Below are 17,182 nucleotides of genomic sequence, written 5' to 3'. Positions count from 1 at the left end.
TTTTTTTTGTTTTACCTCGAAGTTCAATCTCGATTCTCATCTCGGTCGCGTATAAGTTTATAGGAAATAATAATCTCGCTACCGCGTATATAGGAAATAATATCGCAGGTACAACGAGCGAGCGTGTACACACGATCCGTTTGCAAATTAGCTCGTGTGTGCGTGTGTGATGGCCTTACCACTTAAATCGCGAGATTCACCGGTAGTAGAAATTAGCGTTGAGTGGTCGGTCTTGTCTCTGCAAATGTCGTTTTACGGTTACAACGCGTATTACCTCTAATACATATTGTCTGTAATTATGTGGATTTAGTAACGCGGTCATTTGGGAACGCTCTCTCTCTCTCTCTCTCTCTCGCGAACAAACGTGGCGGAGGATAACATTAACGCGCAAAGGTCGACGTTAATGCCTTCACTATTCGCCAGATATAGAGCTAGTCAATATTTTCCATTAGAGACGCTTTATAGTTGGCGTTTGATTACATTATATGAGTTAAGATATACTCCCATTTGTGCGATGATATACCGTTCGAAATTCTGCGCACACGTGTGTCTAATTAAAAATATTAATTCGCATCTCGCAGATTTCTCGCAAACTGAAACTAATTTTTCGGTGCTCAAAAATTTTCAAAGTAATTAAAAATATTAAATTTGTATGTCGCGAACTTAAACCGATTTTAATATACAAAAATTCTTTTTAAATTTTCCAAGTAATTTTTTTTTATACATGTTTATAAATGCATTTGTCCACGTACAAACTAATTAAAACTTTTTCTCCTTCATCTGAGGATCACACAACTTATATAAAATGAGTTTCAGTTTCGTTGTATAGAAATTTTTAACATCAACGTCAAGTTAAATTGTTGAACGAAATAAAAAAAAATCTCAAAAGCGGTAAAACATTTAACTCAAGGTGCAACGTACGATTAAAAATTTGTTAAAAATATGTTGTTTAAAAATAAAATACAGAGAAGGTGAATCGCGCGGTAGATGTTCGATTATTCGAACGTCCACTTCAGAGGATAAAAACAAGAAGAAAAACAAAAAGAATCTTATTTTCCAGAATCGACGAGACGACGGTGAAAGCTGAGGGTGACCGCGAGGATAACAGGTGGCAGAAAACTGAGGTTAGCGACGTGTCACCACGCGTCACGCCGGGGTGGTGGGTCTATGGGGGGCACCGCCCCAGCGGCCCCCCGGCTCAGGTCCAAACGGCAACTGCCGGAACGGCGGTGCCATCCTGGCACGGGCCAAGACCGCCCCGCTTCCGGTACCACCGTCCAAACGGATGAAGAGCCCTTCAAATATCATGAGGCAGTCCAGCCTCACAAAACTCGGTTCCATGATCAACACCGCCGTCAACAAACGCGCCGGTAAGTGCTCGTCGCACTTTAAACTTCAGCATATATTTTTTTTTTTTTTTTTTCAGTTATGCGCTGAAGTTTCCAAGTTTTCTATAAAAGAAATTTATCTGTTACACAGTTCTCTATTTTTTTAACTCTGACATTTAACGAGAAACGATGGCAAGACGATGCGAAAACTTGGCTGAAACTCACTCATGTGGGTGTTTTCTTCTTACAAGTATTTTTTTTTTTTCTCACAGTTTCTCGCGCTAAAAGTTTTGCAACCGTGAACTGATATTGTGTCGAACGAAAGGTCAAATGTATTTTGTTTAAGAGTCGCGTTTTTGAATAAACACAATCCGCAAATACACGTTTTCACCGCATGTTTTCGACATGTACACAGACAGTTTTTTTTTTTTTCGAGTTACGTCGGATCGGCAAAATATCCACATTACATATCAATGCACGCGTGTGTTCGTATCTTCAGGCGGAGAGATGCGATCTCGTTAGTACGAGCTCATTAACGAGGCGTCTCTAACACGCTCGACAAAGAGAGCTTCGGCTCCGGTACATAGCTCGTACCAGTGCGAGACAGTTCCGCGTAGCGTTTTATTCGCGATAAATCAAAATCGACTGCAACGAAACCGCGAAATACGTTAATCGGTTGTTCAACAACAGACCGTCTCTATCCCTCAACCCGTCGTCGATGACTCATAGGTGATTAGCCCTACGGGCTTTTCCGTTACGAACGAAAAAAAAAACAAAAAAAAAAACACACAATGATGGATCGATCGGGAATTCGTGCTCCCTCGACGTTGACGCGTTCGCAGAGAAACACGCCGCTATTTTCCTCCCTCGAAGAGTTACATGACAAGCTTGCGGAGCTTTTAGGTAAAAATTTCACGTCATTCGCGAAAGAGTTCAGGTGGGCAAAAAAAAACTATTGTAGGTTTTTTTTTCTCTTTGTACGGTGTCGAGTCCTTTTACGTTTAAGGTAGTTTCTTTTTTCGAGGATAAATGTCATTTACATATTTTATACATATATGAGTTATATATATATATATAACGCAAAAAGAATATGTATATAAATTATATATAATAATATATGTAATAATAAATACAGTAATATATATATAATTATATAGAATACATTTAATCATAATTGTTATATATATTTTACATACATAACAATCGTAAATTATTATATGTAACATATATATATAATAAGTAATATTACAAATTATAATATTAATATCTATTATATAAATTAATGTCTATTATGTAATGAATTTATAATTGTTACATATATATGTTACATATATTATACATATTGTGTTTATAATGAAATTTATAATTATATAATATATAGTAATTATAAATTCAATTATAAATGCAATACTTATGTATATAGTAAATTATAAAATTGGCGTATAAATACAATTATAAAAATACACACAATTTTTACATATATATATATTATATATATATATATATTTAATATATTGGGCAAACACGTGACTGAATGTTGAACACACCAGTTGATATTGCACAAGCGTTTCGCGTTTTTCTAAATTATCTCATAATTTGTGTGCAAAACGAGTCGCTCGAGATAAGAATATGTAAAGAAACTGTCATAAGGTTTTTGTCGCAAACAAGTTTTTATGCCTGTCATAAATTCCGTTAAGTTATTTGAAAGAAAAAACACACATATTTCTCGCTAAGTTTCAATTGACCTTTTGAGTTTCCATTGGTTTCTTTCGCAAACCACCTGTGTTTCGTCGAACGTGCAGAGCGATCTAGCGGTTAACTAAAGTACTCTCGCGCGCGTTCTCTGTCCTCTTGAGCTGTGATATAAAATAATTTTACCTGTCAATATAATATTATAAACTTTTGTTTCTTGAGAATGTGACGCCACTTTTCGATTGATTCGATTGTTAATTCCTCGTCAAAGCTTCTCGAACAGGCCTGGAATTTATTCGTTTCCCGCTCGAATTTTTCTTCCGAAGCGTCACGAACGTAACAGCTTCACTCTGTAATAAAATTTTCATTAACAAAGCGTCGTTTATTTCGCGAATTAATCAACCGCGGTTGAAATAATCGGGAGATCGATTGTCGGAATTGAGGGAGGGAGAGGGGAAAAAAACAGTAAAAATTTCAGCAAGAGAAGAGAAACACACGAGCGCGAATGCATTTACTAAAAATATCTCACACGCAATTTCAACTTTTCGCGATGTGCGAAATCGATTTCCCGAAAGTTCGTCGAACCCTTCCCCCTGTAGCGTGCGCCGAGTCAATGTGCAAGTGTGTTAAGTTTGCACTTCGCGATCGATGTAGCATTTTTTTAAATTTTGTTACGTTTAATTTCCACTAACACACGACCATTTGCAAAATAAATGATTTCTCATTTGGAAACGTGAAATTTTTGTTAATTAGCTTCGCGATAATTATCTAAAGCGTATATTGGAAACCGATCGTTTTCGTCGAGCCAATTTGAGACTCAAAAGGAACTCGAAGTATCAATTGAACATTTTTATTGCAAAACAAACGTAGACCACTTACGTAATTGACGAGCAGATTTGAATTCGTGTTGTTGCGTGTGCGGTTGAGGCGCTATGTCGGCCATCTTGGCGAGAACTTTCGGCCGCGTTCACGCGGAACTGCTGCGCGCGCGCGCGCGCGTCGGTGAAAACACGGCGCGACGCCTATTGGCTACCGGCCGTGGGACGCGGATTGACCAATCAACGTCGCGTACGTTATTCCCTAGCGTTGTCGCGTTCTGTTCCTAGCAGTTCCTAGTGCGGGGAGCCACGGGACCGGTGGGTATAGTGGGCGAAAAACCTGGGGCGCTCTCTGCGCAAGTGACGTCACGTCGTGTTGTGCGGTTATGCGCCTGTGAACTTCCGCCATTGGGAGAACCCGCGTACGCGACGAGAGCGATTTTTTTCTGGTCACGGTGTTCGGTCGGAAATATGTGACGGAGGGTCCGGCGGAGTGGACCGGCTCGTGTTCTCGTGCGCACTTCCTGCGGTAAAAACGGACGGTCGTCGTCTTCCCCCTCGTCACCGGCGGTGCTGCGTGTGTGCGCGCGCGCGCGCGCGTGTGTGCGTTGAGAGAGTGCATGTGTGTGTGAGAGAGTGCGTGCGGTTGTCCTCCTCTGCGGGGCCCCTTTGCGCCGTCCCGAGAGAGCGAAAACGTTTTGTTGCAAACCCACGCTCTCGACTTTTGCGTTTCGGCGGGCACCGGGCGTTAAAAAGAAAAAGAAAAAAAAAAAAATAGTCGCGCGTGCGAACGCTCCGCTCTCTTGTTGTGTGTGTGTGTTGTTCCTCGTGCGTGCGAGATGGTCGGTAAGTAGTGCGGCTTCGGCCAGCCGCGTTGGCTGTTTATAAAACCCGGCGCGTGAGTTCAGAGTTGCGATACGTGCAATAGCGCTACCTTGTCGCCGACGACGCGCGGCGACGGCGACGGCGACGACGACGACGTCGACGACGAGGACGACGACGATAACGACGACGGTGACGGTGTGTCTCCTTCCTCGTTTGCGGCGGCTTCTCTTCGCTTCTTCGCCGCGGCGAGACGAACCTTGACCCAGATTAGAGAGAACCGCGGGTGTACAATTTTCCGCAACGAGCGTATATTATACGGAGCTCTCGCGCCGCGAGATCCTACCCCTCGCGCGTATCCGCGATAAGTGTGCGCGGTGATTTTTCTTAAATTTTTTGTTTCTTTTTTTTTTTTTTTTCACCTCTCCCGGTCTTTCTCGCGGAACTCTCCCCGTGCGCGCGCGAGAGGGTGGTTTTTACCCTAAATGCGCCCGTCGCCGGCGACGGCGACAACAGCGGCGGCGGCGGCCTAATAAACACGATGGATTACGCCGAAACTTCAAGTAGGCTCCGCTTTTTACCTTCGCTCCTCTCTTCGCTCTTTCTCTTCCACTTTCTTCGTCTATCTGTCTATCTCTCTCTCTTTCTCTATCTCTTTCTCTCTTTCACCTTTAACATTCACACTGCACATCCGTGTGTCACAGTCCGCACGACCTTCGCGCAGGAGGAGATTCTCTCGTGCGCCCGCACGCTGCTTTTACGCCGGCCATCTTCACCCATAAAGTTCCCTCGCTTCCCCTGTGTGCTACTACAATGCGTCGAGTAAATACATATATTCGCGACAACGTTTCCCAAATTGATCGGATCGATTTGCTCTCTCTCTCTCTCTCAAATCGAAAGCGGGAAGAATTGCAATTTTGTCTCAAATTTTGTGTCGTCGCTTTTCTTTCTCTGATCGTCCGCGATTGTGTTCTTCAACAACCTCCCCGATGTGTAAATAGTCCAAACGTCTCGGATTTCTCGGTTTTGAGAGAGAGAGAGTCCCATCGGGCGGAATCACCTTGGGAAACGCCGCCGATATCTTCGCGTATTGTTTCACGCGCGCAGATGCGCGCCACAATTGCACGCTTGCAATTCATTTTTTGTTTCCGCAAAGCTTTGTTCCCCTCTGTATCGCGAAACCATTCCCGCTTCTTCTACTCTTTCTGTCTATCTCTCTCTCTCTCTCTCTTTCTACACTCTCGCCTGAGCGTCCCTCGCTATTTTTGTAAAGGTAAAGGTTTCGCTTTTTAATTGCACATAAAGAGGAATTCCAAGCTCGTCGACGAGAGCCAATATTGTCTGTCATCGACACGCGTGACAAGCTCTTTTTTTTAAGATATTAATCGTTCGAGGTGCGATTTAAATGGAACAAAGTGTGTCTTTCTCTCGCTTCTCTAGATTGTTTTTTTTTGTTTTTTTTTTTAAATTATTTTGTGCGCTGCGCTTTTTTTCTCACGAATATAATTAACAAATACCGATCTCTGACATTCTTCTCTAACTCTAAGCGACGAACTATGCATTGTACACGCAAAATGTAATATTCATTTGACGTAAAGTGAGAAAAGGGCGAAGCAATACGACCGAATAGAAATGCCAAATAACAACATGTTGTTGGCCACAGCTTCTCGCATCCCCCCCGTCCTTTACTCACTTACGTAATTTGAATTTTATCAACACGAAGCCAAGGGATTTCCTCATTATTCTGCTTTTGTTTTATTTCTTTCCTCTCTGTTGATTCTCGTAAGCAATCAAAAAGCTAATGTGAACAAAGTATATCACTGACATATATTTCTAATTTAAAATACAATATTATATTACGGTGGTTTATTGAAGGTGTTTTCTTTCACAAACATTTTGTTTTAAAACGTATTTGATAAGATCGAAAAAAAAAGTAGAATCACAGAAAGATGTTTTAAATTCGTTCAATTATATTGTAGGCAATGGTGATATGCAATGGTGTTTCTCGCAAGTAAAGGGGACTTTAGAGGATGATGTCACAGAAGGTAAGTTTGACCTGTGTTTGCTTGGCTCGAGAAACAGCCTGTCTTATCTTATCAGTTTACACATCTCAAAATAAAACAAAGACCTAGACCCGAGGTGCAGCTTTGCATATGTGTTATTGGGATCCAGAATTTGATTTGGATCAAAAACTTGGGTTTATTCTTCTTTTTTTCCCTCCCTCTTCTTCCATTCTTTCTACTAACAATCGCATTCGCGTTGATCAAATTTTCAATATCGTGTAGAAAAATTGATTCAGATTTATAAATGTGCGTTTTGTTGCAGCTGATATAATTTCGTGCGTTGAATTTAACCACGATGGCGATCTGCTCGCAACAGGGGACAAGGGTGGACGTGTTGTTATTTTTCAGGGAGACCCCAATGTAAGTGTGCATTCCGATAAAAAATTTAAGATTTTAGACAAATCTTTAGATTACAGGTAGTTTTCGTTTTATTTTATGATTTAAATTCGATGAGAGCATTCAGCACGATGAAAATGTATACTTTGAAACTAATCAATTGAAATTTCTGTCCGTAGAGTAAAAATAGTATACCACGAAGAGGCGAATACAACGTGTATAGCACCTTCCAGAGCCATGAGCCCGAGTTCGATTACCTTAAGTCCCTCGAGATAGAAGAAAAAATTAATAAAATTAGATGGCTAAAGAGAAAAAACCCTGCCCACTTTTTACTCTCCACGAACGATAAAACGATCAAGTTGTGGAAAGTTAGCGAAAGAGATAAAAAGGTTGAAGGATATAACACGAAGGAGGAAAATGGCGCGATTCGCGATCCTGCCTGCATTACTAGCTTGAGGGTAAGTTCTTTCTTTCTTTGTATTGATATAAACTCGTACATATATATTGTGATGCAAATGAAGATAATTTGGAATGAGATGTGCATAGAAAGTGACACAAGTTCAAAACGTTATTGTTATTCTATACACACAGGTGCCAACCATAAAGCCAATGGAATTGATGGTAGAGGCATCACCAAGAAGAATATTTGCCAATGCGCACACCTATCATATAAACAGTATAAGTGTCAACAGTGATCAAGAGACATACCTCAGTGCGGATGATCTTAGGATTAACCTTTGGCATCTCGAGATAACTGATCAGAGTTTTAGTATCCTTTTGTTTCAACAATATTTCACGTGTAAAATCCCAACCCCCTCATTCTAATTTATATTATTTATGTACGCGTTTTTTTTTTTTTGATCGTTATTAATCGTTCTTAGTTTTCTCTCTTTCTAGTCATGTCAGAAAGTGTATTTCAATATTTTGAACAACGAAACGTACAAGATGTAATTTTCCTAACCAAAGTGTACAGATATAGTAGATATTAAGCCAACCAATATGGAAGAATTAACGGAGGTCATAACTGCGGCAGAATTTCATCCTGCGGAATGCAACGTGTTGGTATACAGCAGTAGCAAGGGAACCATTAGACTTTGTGATATGAGATCCGCTGCTCTTTGCGATCAGCATAGCAAACTCTTCGAGGAACCCGAGGATCCGACTAATAGAAGTTTTTTCTCCGAAATCATTTCGAGTATAAGTGATGTGAAGCTTAGTAATTCCGGGAGATACATGATCAGTAGGGACTACCTCAGTGTGAAAGTGTGGGACTTGCAAATGGAGACAAAACCAATCGAATGTTATCCCGTAAGTTGGCACAATTGTTGACGAAGAAGAAGGCGATATTTATTTTCTCGCACAGAATTAAAACCGCTACATTTATCTCTTTTTTCTTTTTATTTTACTTCAAGCTTCTCTTCTTTTTTCTATTGTAAGAATTTTATATGGTTTGTGTGTTTCACCAATGTGTAATTCTGTTGCAATATAGGTACACGAATACTTAAGATCAAAATTATGTTCATTGTATGAAAACGACTGCATCTTTGACAAATTCGAGTGTTGTTGGAGCGGTAACGATTCTGCTATTATGACGGGTTCATATAACAATTTCTTCAGAGTATTCGATCGTACGACCAAACGTGATCTTACCTTAGAAGCAGCGCGCGACATTGCCAAACCAAAAACTCTCCTGAAGCCAAGAAAGGTCAGCATATTTATGAGATCTTTTCATGTTTCATTTATGAGACCTTCCTTTTGTGTATCAACTTTATGATTTACATTTACACATTGCGATATATATATATATATATATATATAGGTATGCACCGGTGGTAAACGCAAGAAGGATGAGATTAGCGTCGACTGTCTTGATTTCAATAAGAAAATACTTCACACCGCGTGGCATCCATCTGAAAACGTAGTGGCTGTTGCCGCTACGAATAATCTCTTCCTATTCCAAGACAAACTCTAGCACATCTGTATGCAAGTACGTGATCGATCAGATTAATCTAAATTATGTCAAATCACACTTCAGAGGATTGTTTGCCAAAGTTACAAATCTATATTTGGCAGTTAACACTTCGGTCAAGTGTATTCGTAATTTTTTGTTCTTTTTTTTGTTTTTTTGTTTTATAGTTTAAACGATGGCGTCCCAGACAGAAACGTCTTGAAATGTAAAATACGGAATTCATTAGATAGCGATACTTTTTTCGATGACGTTATCGAACGACGTCAATAAAATTGACCTTGACAGTCGTTCGATCGTCATTCGTTCACAGTCAAATTGAAATTGAGCAACAATAAAAAAAAAAAAACAACTTTCACTGTCGTCTTTTTTTTTTTTTTTTTTTTTAAATAAATGAATAAATAAAGAAAAACACACACACACACAATTTTCTGCCAACTACAAGACAATCTAAATAATTAATGGAGTCCCGTGTGTGCAGAACCGCTTTTTTGCGTTATGGATACATTATGCCTGTTATTTCTATTGTAGATTATACAACGGTATATACTGACGTGAGCTAGGCACGTTGAACTGAAAGCTCCCAGTGGAACCACGGGTATCCGAATAAATACTAACGGTGGTCGACTGCTGGGATCTGTCAGCGGTCGACTTGACCGAGGAGTGGTGTACGTAGCGCCGTCCACGCAGCTCACACACACGTTCATACATGCTGTATACACACACAGACATACGGAGTTTGCACCCCATAATTTGTCACGCGCATATATGATGTATATATTAAAAAACAAAAAACAAAAAAAAACAAAAAAAAAAAACTAAAAACGATTACGCAAAACATGGAACACACGCATAACTCTTTCCAAGCTACCAAGTTCGCTGATTCAAGTATATCCGCAGATATGAAAAAAAAAAAGAAAGAAAGAAAGAAAAAACACGGCAGAATGTGATTCAGCCGAATTTTTGCAGAGACTCGTGTTGGCAGTTAACGACATATGGTTTATAAAACGATTCAGTAACGCGTTCGTTCTGTATTATATAATAGATATTGCCGTGTCATTGCGCACTCTACGTACGTGACACACGTTCACCACGTAGCGGCGCGATGATTTTTGATTATCGTGAGACGGGCGACAATATGAAAATAAATTGCGAGCTGTGAGGATAAATTTACGAGCTACAATTCATGTACAATCAATTTATAAACGACGTACGAGTAAACGTATATAAGTGTTAAGTTGCTTTCCTTAATTAACATGCCTAACTAGCGCAAAAAAAAAAAACAGAGAGGTCGGCCGTGCCAACGAGAGAGAGAAAGAGAGATTAATCTGTAATTAATATTATAATAGTGTAATTTTATATTCCACACACACACACACACACGCAAACACATACACGATTTTCAGTTGTAATTGTAAACGATGAGAAAAGATGACGTTTGAAAGAAACAAAAACCGATGTTTAAAACATAGTTTTACTCATAGAGACTCAAGATATAAATGACAATTATTATTATTATATCGAATTTCGGTAAATATATTAGTATCTTTCATGTACGTCTAAATTGTCTACTATTTATATACTTTTAAATATTGTACACGTTAAAATAATCGTAGGCCTATTTTCTCGTTAGCTCATTCTATTCTTGAGAAACAAAAAAAAAAAAAAAAGAAAACTTACAATTGTTTAAATCGATTGTCAAAAGTCAGTCGCCAATACGAGTCCAACGGAAAGTGACGTGTGTCTCTCTTTCCACAGATGATGTATCCCAGATGAGAGAAAAAAAAAACCAAAATGTGTTGCTGCATTGAATATTACATTATCGAGCAATAAGCGGCGCCGATTTAAAAAAAAAAAAACGTGTACATCGCGCGATTGTTATTTTCTAAAACAACAAACGCTCCTCGATCGCGAGATGATAATCGAGCGCGCATTAGATGGAAATTATAAATTTTCTATACGTAATCTTTCTTATTAAATAATTCATCGACACACACATTCTTGTACTATCTCCTTATACAGATATAAGCAGCAATTTCATATACGGACGAGAAGAGGAGGAAGAAAATAAATAAACGTAAACAAACCTAAAAGTGCATTTTGACGATGGTAAAGCTGGGCTTGCAAAGTTTATATATATATAAAATAAAAATAATATTTGCTAACTAATATACACACCGGCATAATACTGTAAGTTTGATAAATATCCGAATAATCGCGAAGTAATTTCTATTAAAAACTCACGCGCAAGTTTATAATCCCCCGAACGTGTACTCGCCGTTTTTGTTTACCAGCAAAAATCGGTCGTATATATTTTGAAAATTTATCGATAAGAGAAAGAAAATACGCAATACACACAACACACACACACACACAGTAAACGCAACAAAAATTTTTCGGTGAAAGTAACACACAAAAGTTTGGTGTCTCGAGTGTTTTCGAATTCGCGCGCGTGAGTTTTCAATACGAATTGCGATCTAGCATAAATCTATTTCTAAAAATAATGTAAAAAAAAAAAAAAAAAAGAAAACAGCTTCGCGCGTGATAAAAAAAATGAAGTTATAGATTTATATAGTAACGAAATTGAAACAAGGAAGAGATCTATGCACACGAAGTACGTAATTTTCTATGATATAAAAAAAATAACGCAGAGGCTTCTTTGTTAAAAAAAAAAAAAAAAGAAAGAAAAAACTACCAAAATAACCGCTTCGAAATAATCACCGATTTGTAAGAGATGTGAACGAAGCTTCGAATCGATATGAGTTTGATGTACAAAAATAAAATATTTCTCCAATATTAGGTGAATAATTTTCAGGTGCTTTTGATTTTTTTTTTTTATACAAACACACGCAGATATGTAGTTTTTTTTTTTTTTTTTTAATAAAAAAGGATGTGCGGATAAAAAACCGACTTACATCGATTTACGATTAAATTAGCAGATTATATATTCTTGAACGATTTGTTTCGTGTAACTCGCTCTTGTAATTACGATAATTTAAACATTGAATACATGGAAATTATAGATGTGTTTTTTAAATTGTACATACAGCCCGAATCGTTTTACACACGCAGACCCACACACACACACGCACGCACGCTTATTATTCGCGCGAAATCGTTTATAAATTTTTCTCACGGAGATGTGCCACCGGTTGCGTTGAAAAAATTCGCGAAATACTTCGGATATCCTGTGCGCTGTTTCCTCCCTCGAGCGAATAGGTAATATATTTGCGTACATCGCGCCTCTTGTGTAATTCACGATTGGATTTTCATGATTTCTCAGAGCGTGAGTAAGTCGAATACACGCGCAAGCGTGATGTACGTGAGGTGTCGCGCGACGACAACAAATGTATAAGAGAGACGTTTATTCATAATTGTGTACGTGAAATTGTAACGTGTAATGTTGTCAAAATAAGATGTAATACAGTAAAACCGCGAAGTTCGTTCTGTGCTTGACAAAAAAAAACAAAACTACAGCAGTTTTATTTTTGTAACAATAATTTCGTTACTCGCCTATGAGTTCGAGATCTAATTGCAAAGAAAGTTGTACGGAAACTGTCTCTATCGCGTTTCCGTACGATTGTTCTTTTATTCTTTGATTGACCGTTGCAACGCGGAGATTCGATCGATTCGGCGAGTTACGCAGTGCGATGTTTCCGAGGTCCGAATGTACATAATGATACACGTCGCTGAATGTGTCGAGCGATCAGGAATGACATAATATAATAATATTCATGTATAAAATTGGCAATTTAATATAGACAATATATACTTTCTGTTTTCCGAGTGCACGCACGTAACGACGCCTGGCAACGAAGAACCAACCCGGCGGCGACTCCAATCGAATCTCCACTGAAACTCGCGTGTCGTGTGTGAGTTAACAAAAATGAGAGAAACGTCAGGAAATTGCTCATTGAGATTCGCGAAAAACACAATGCCTTAGAATTGTCATTCGCGCACGAGAGAGAGAGAGAGAGAGAGAGACAATTCGCGTCAATCTATTAACACGCCGAGCATAAGTGGAGAATCTTGGCACGCGAGATCCGTCTCGATGTAATAATAAAATAAAAGCGCACGTCGTCCGGGGATGGATGCGTTAACGTATACGGGTTGCCGTCAATTGTTGTTTGCATATTTTGTCGGGCTCCAACGTTTTTGTGAATATTTGTTTGCGAAAAAAAAATCAATTCTCCGTGAGCGAAGCTGCGGGTGTTCAAAAAGCAGGCGAGGAAAGGCGTTTGTTTTTTATTTACAGATTTGATGCAGCTTTCGGTTACCATCGCGCCTCCTCCCCCCGGTGTCATGTGTGCTATTAGCTGAAGATTGGAGCTCTATTTTTATTAACGATCACATAGACCGGATGTATAAAAAAAAAAACATTTTTTATAGCGAGACAGACGAATCTTTATACCTGCATCGCACGAGGTGCGAGTTTCTCGCGGGAGACTATAATACGACTGTCGCGATCTTGTGTATAAAAAAAAGGAAAAATTTACAAAAAAAAAAAAAAAGAAGAAGAAACAGAGCGGACAAGAAAGTTGAATCGCAACGCAGACACACACACACACATACACCGACGAAACGTGTCATCGATGTAAAACACAAAAAGCAACAAGAAGAAAAACAATAAACTACTGTACAAATTATTACGCAACGTTTGAAGGAAAGGTAAAACGAAGAACTTTTTTCAGAACCTGACGAGAAAGCTAATGATTTTTGTCTTGTCTTGTTTTGTTTTTTTTTTTTTTTGTTTTTGTTTTAGAAACGTTGCAACGTGCAATCTTGAAAAACTGTTGCAATTCTCGAGAGCGAATGTCCTATCGGTGTTGTGTCTCTTCCTTCTGGAGGTATCGAGAGCCTCGTGCGGTATTGTTTCTTACAAATTATACATGTAAATTTTTTTCACGTTATCTACATTCTACAGTAAGTCATCCTTATTATTATTCACTTATTTCTATATATATTGGCGTTTCTATATATACTACGCGTATACACGCGCGTGTGGTTTTTTTTTTCTTCATGTAATTCGGAAACACGCTCATACATAAAGTACATTATCATACGACACACATCGTATATTACATAAGAATGTTACTGTAAAGAGACGTGATGTAAAGATACATTTTTTATAAAAAAAAAAAACAAAAAAAGAAAGAAACATGTACAATGAAATTCTCTTCTGAAACAGAATTGAAATAGCCGAGAGAAGATCTTCCGGAACTCTTCCTGGATCGCGCGAACATCGAAAAGATGACACGCGTCCCGACCCGTTGATAAGCACTTGAGCAGCAGGAGATATGGTAACCTTTTTGCCCAGCCTAATCACTCCTGCGGCACTAGTACTTAGGAACAGGACAGGACTGACTTGAATTTTCCTCTTCTTCCCCCGGAACTTCGGAAATCCGTTTCCTCGGTGTTTCCTCTGCAATCAGAAAAATCTAAAAACGCAAATAATCTACAAGATTTTTTCGATGAGATTGTGTGAAGAACAAGTTGTTTTTTCAACATCGGGAGCACAACGCGTTTGCCACTTAACTTCACAGAGGTATGTGCGCGTAGAATTATTATAATATATAATTTTGTCTCGAAATTATTTAATTTTTTCGTTTCAAACAATAAGACAAACGAAAGACATTGCGACATTGCGTAAAAGGGGTTCGGCGAATTTTCTTCCGTCAATTATTTGATTCGCGAGACATTACAGTCAATATGTGAATTTTTATTTGGAGAACTGGACTGTGATGTCTCGCGTTCTTCGAAGATATTATTGATTCTCTGATTTGAAATAAAAAGATTATTTAAAAACAAACTTCATTTATTACTTTTGAATATTTACGTGCAACAGTAATGTAATTTTTGAAGAAAATAAATTTTCCAGCAATCAAACCGAATTGTTAAGAGCGTCGATACGAACGTTGATAGTTAAAAATAAATTGGAAGTAGTAATTTTTCATTACATTTTTTTAACGTAATTTTTGAAGAAAATATTTTCCAATAACTGAGATAATGAGAATTTGTTACGAGCGTTGATACAAACAGAATAGATAGTTAAAAACAAACTTGAAATAATCATATCTCATTTATATTTTCAATATAATTTTTTCAATATAATTTTGGAAGAAAATCTAATTTTTCAACAACTAAGATAATCTTAAGATACGTTTAGATATACGAACAGAAGAGAGTGTTAGAAACAAGATTACATAAATTTCTCACTATATTAGTTTATTTTCACCGAGATGGAACACATATGTTTATCTAGAAAATGTGTTCAATAACTTTTGTCAGCCGAATACCCGGTATATAGCGATGATGCAATGGTAGAGACTGTCGTGCTCTATTGAAACAACCTCGAGAAGTCATTAAAGTTGTGCTCGAAGAGTGTCCTCTCCTCTCTCTCTCTCTTTCCTTCTAGCTAATGTGTCTTTCTTTTTCCTCTTTCACTCTGTCGCAGGTCTTTTGGCGACATTTATCTGACTTTATTTATTATCGCATTCTCGCGCAAAACGTTTATCAAATTATCTCTATCTTTCTTTCTGCGTTAATTTTTGTGTTACAAAAAGTCTAATATCGCACTACGTTATACGCACATTGACTTCGATGCTCAACGGCAAAAATTAATAAATTTACACGCAACATATATCATGTACAAAAAGATACGTCGTGCGATACTCTAACGTCCGCTTGTTATATTGTATCGTATAACATTTTTGTGAAAGATGAGAAGGAGAAAGAACGAAGGAAAAAAAGGAGAGAATACAATCGAATCTTTGATTTCTCTATATTTCTCCGTTTGGCGTCTCTTGTTTTTCGTATATGTGTGTGTGTTTGTGTGTGGTGTATCAAGCGTTCTATTCATCGTTCAGAGAGAGTCTTTAGCTAGAATTTTCTCTCGTTCGGTCATTCCGCGCTGTGTACAAAAATGCTCGGATTGTAAAGACGCTTCGACTTGTAAAATACAAAAAAAAAAAAAAAGATAGAAAATGAGAAACCTATGAGTGAGATACGGCGCGAAACTAATTGCGCGACAACGACGACACGTGGGAAAAATATAACACACGAGGGAGGCGAAAAAGTGTTCGTCTCGTCGCGAAGTGTGCGTCGCGCGCGTCAACCAATAAATAAAATTAAAATAAAAATATAATACGATACTCGTAACAACAAACGACGATGTAAAAAATTCCACCGAGTTATTCAATTCTCCGTGTGTGCGGTATCTTTCCCGTCTATTGAAAGATCATCGCGAAAAAAAAATAATAAATTCAGCGCGTTACGTGCCGCGTTTTGCCGTGGCTCATTTACTTATTTTTAACGTCGCTCTCTCGGATTAAAGTTTTAATCGCTCGCCAAAGAGGATTAGATCTGCCGCCGTTGCAGATTCAGCCGCGGCGTAACGTACGTATGTAGCATGTGTAACATATGCACCATATGCATACGCGCACACACAGGATGACCCGAAAGTCTCGCCTCTTCCCGAGAGGCGAGAAGGAAGCGAAATTAAAGAGCGTTAGAGACGTAAACTGGAATAACACACACACACACACACACACACACACACACACACACATTTTCAAAATGTCAAAATTAAAAATTCATCAAAACTCGCATCGTCTGTTTAATATGCACACACACACACACACATTGCTCGACTTGGACTTAAACGAATTATTTTGTAATTCCGGTGTGTGTTGCGCAAAATTGTTCTCGGAAAATTATTTCGTCGGGACAGCTTCGAATTCTCATCGGATAACAAAACTGAGAGAAAAAACTTTTTATATATAAAGACGAAACGATTAGGAGTCGTTTCACAGCGTTGGCGTTGTGCAAAGATGCGAAAAATTGAGAGACAACGAAAACAGGGGAGAAGGAGGAGAGAGCAGACCGGTCGTGGGACAAGACGAGAAAGGGAGAGAGGAATGCCAATTAATGTTAATTCCTGCTAATGCCCGGCGGTCCCCTCTTCCCTCTCTCGCGACTCTTGTTCGTCAAACGTTGTTCCTCTCAATTTAAAAATGACTCGGTTTTTCCGCGAGAAAATTTATTTCGCGGGGGTGTAAAGTAGACGAAGGCTGACCGGAGAAATGTGACGACATCGAATATCAAACATAATTATCGAATTATAATTAAAAAAAAAAAAAAAAAAAAAAAAAAAAAAAA

At 38.5% G+C, this 17,182-nt stretch overlaps 1 protein-coding gene across 4 annotated transcripts; it reads left to right on the top strand.

Moving 5' to 3' along the window:
- Positions 1-1,208: 1,208 nt before the first annotated feature.
- Positions 1,209-12,067, top strand: LOC109854645 (protein phosphatase PP2A 55 kDa regulatory subunit). Of its 4 annotated transcripts, none has more exons than XM_020427947.1 (9): positions 1,209-1,370; positions 6,640-6,705; positions 6,986-7,083; positions 7,239-7,517; positions 7,651-7,828; positions 8,033-8,367; positions 8,549-8,764; positions 8,879-9,046; positions 9,557-12,067. In XM_020427947.1, the coding sequence occupies exons 1-8, from the start codon at positions 1,286-1,288 to the stop codon at positions 9,029-9,031; spliced, it is 1,410 nt and encodes a 469-aa protein (XP_020283536.1). In that variant the 5' UTR covers positions 1,209-1,285; the 3' UTR covers positions 9,032-9,046; positions 9,557-12,067. The 4 variants fall into 4 exon arrangements, with proteins under 4 accessions (XP_020283536.1, XP_020283538.1, XP_020283537.1 ...); XM_020427949.1 differs by lacking the exon at positions 1,209-1,370 and adding an exon at positions 4,198-4,684; XM_020427948.1 differs by lacking the exon at positions 1,209-1,370 and adding an exon at positions 4,811-5,223.
- Positions 12,068-17,182: the final 5,115 nt, after the last annotated feature.

The sequence above is a fragment of the Pseudomyrmex gracilis genome, unplaced genomic scaffold (assembly GCF_002006095.1).
Source record: "Pseudomyrmex gracilis isolate BER0280 unplaced genomic scaffold, ASM200609v1 scaffold_71, whole genome shotgun sequence".
Taxonomy (NCBI): Eukaryota; Metazoa; Arthropoda; class Insecta; order Hymenoptera; family Formicidae; genus Pseudomyrmex; species Pseudomyrmex gracilis.
This window is presented reverse-complemented; position numbering and strand designations above follow the sequence as displayed.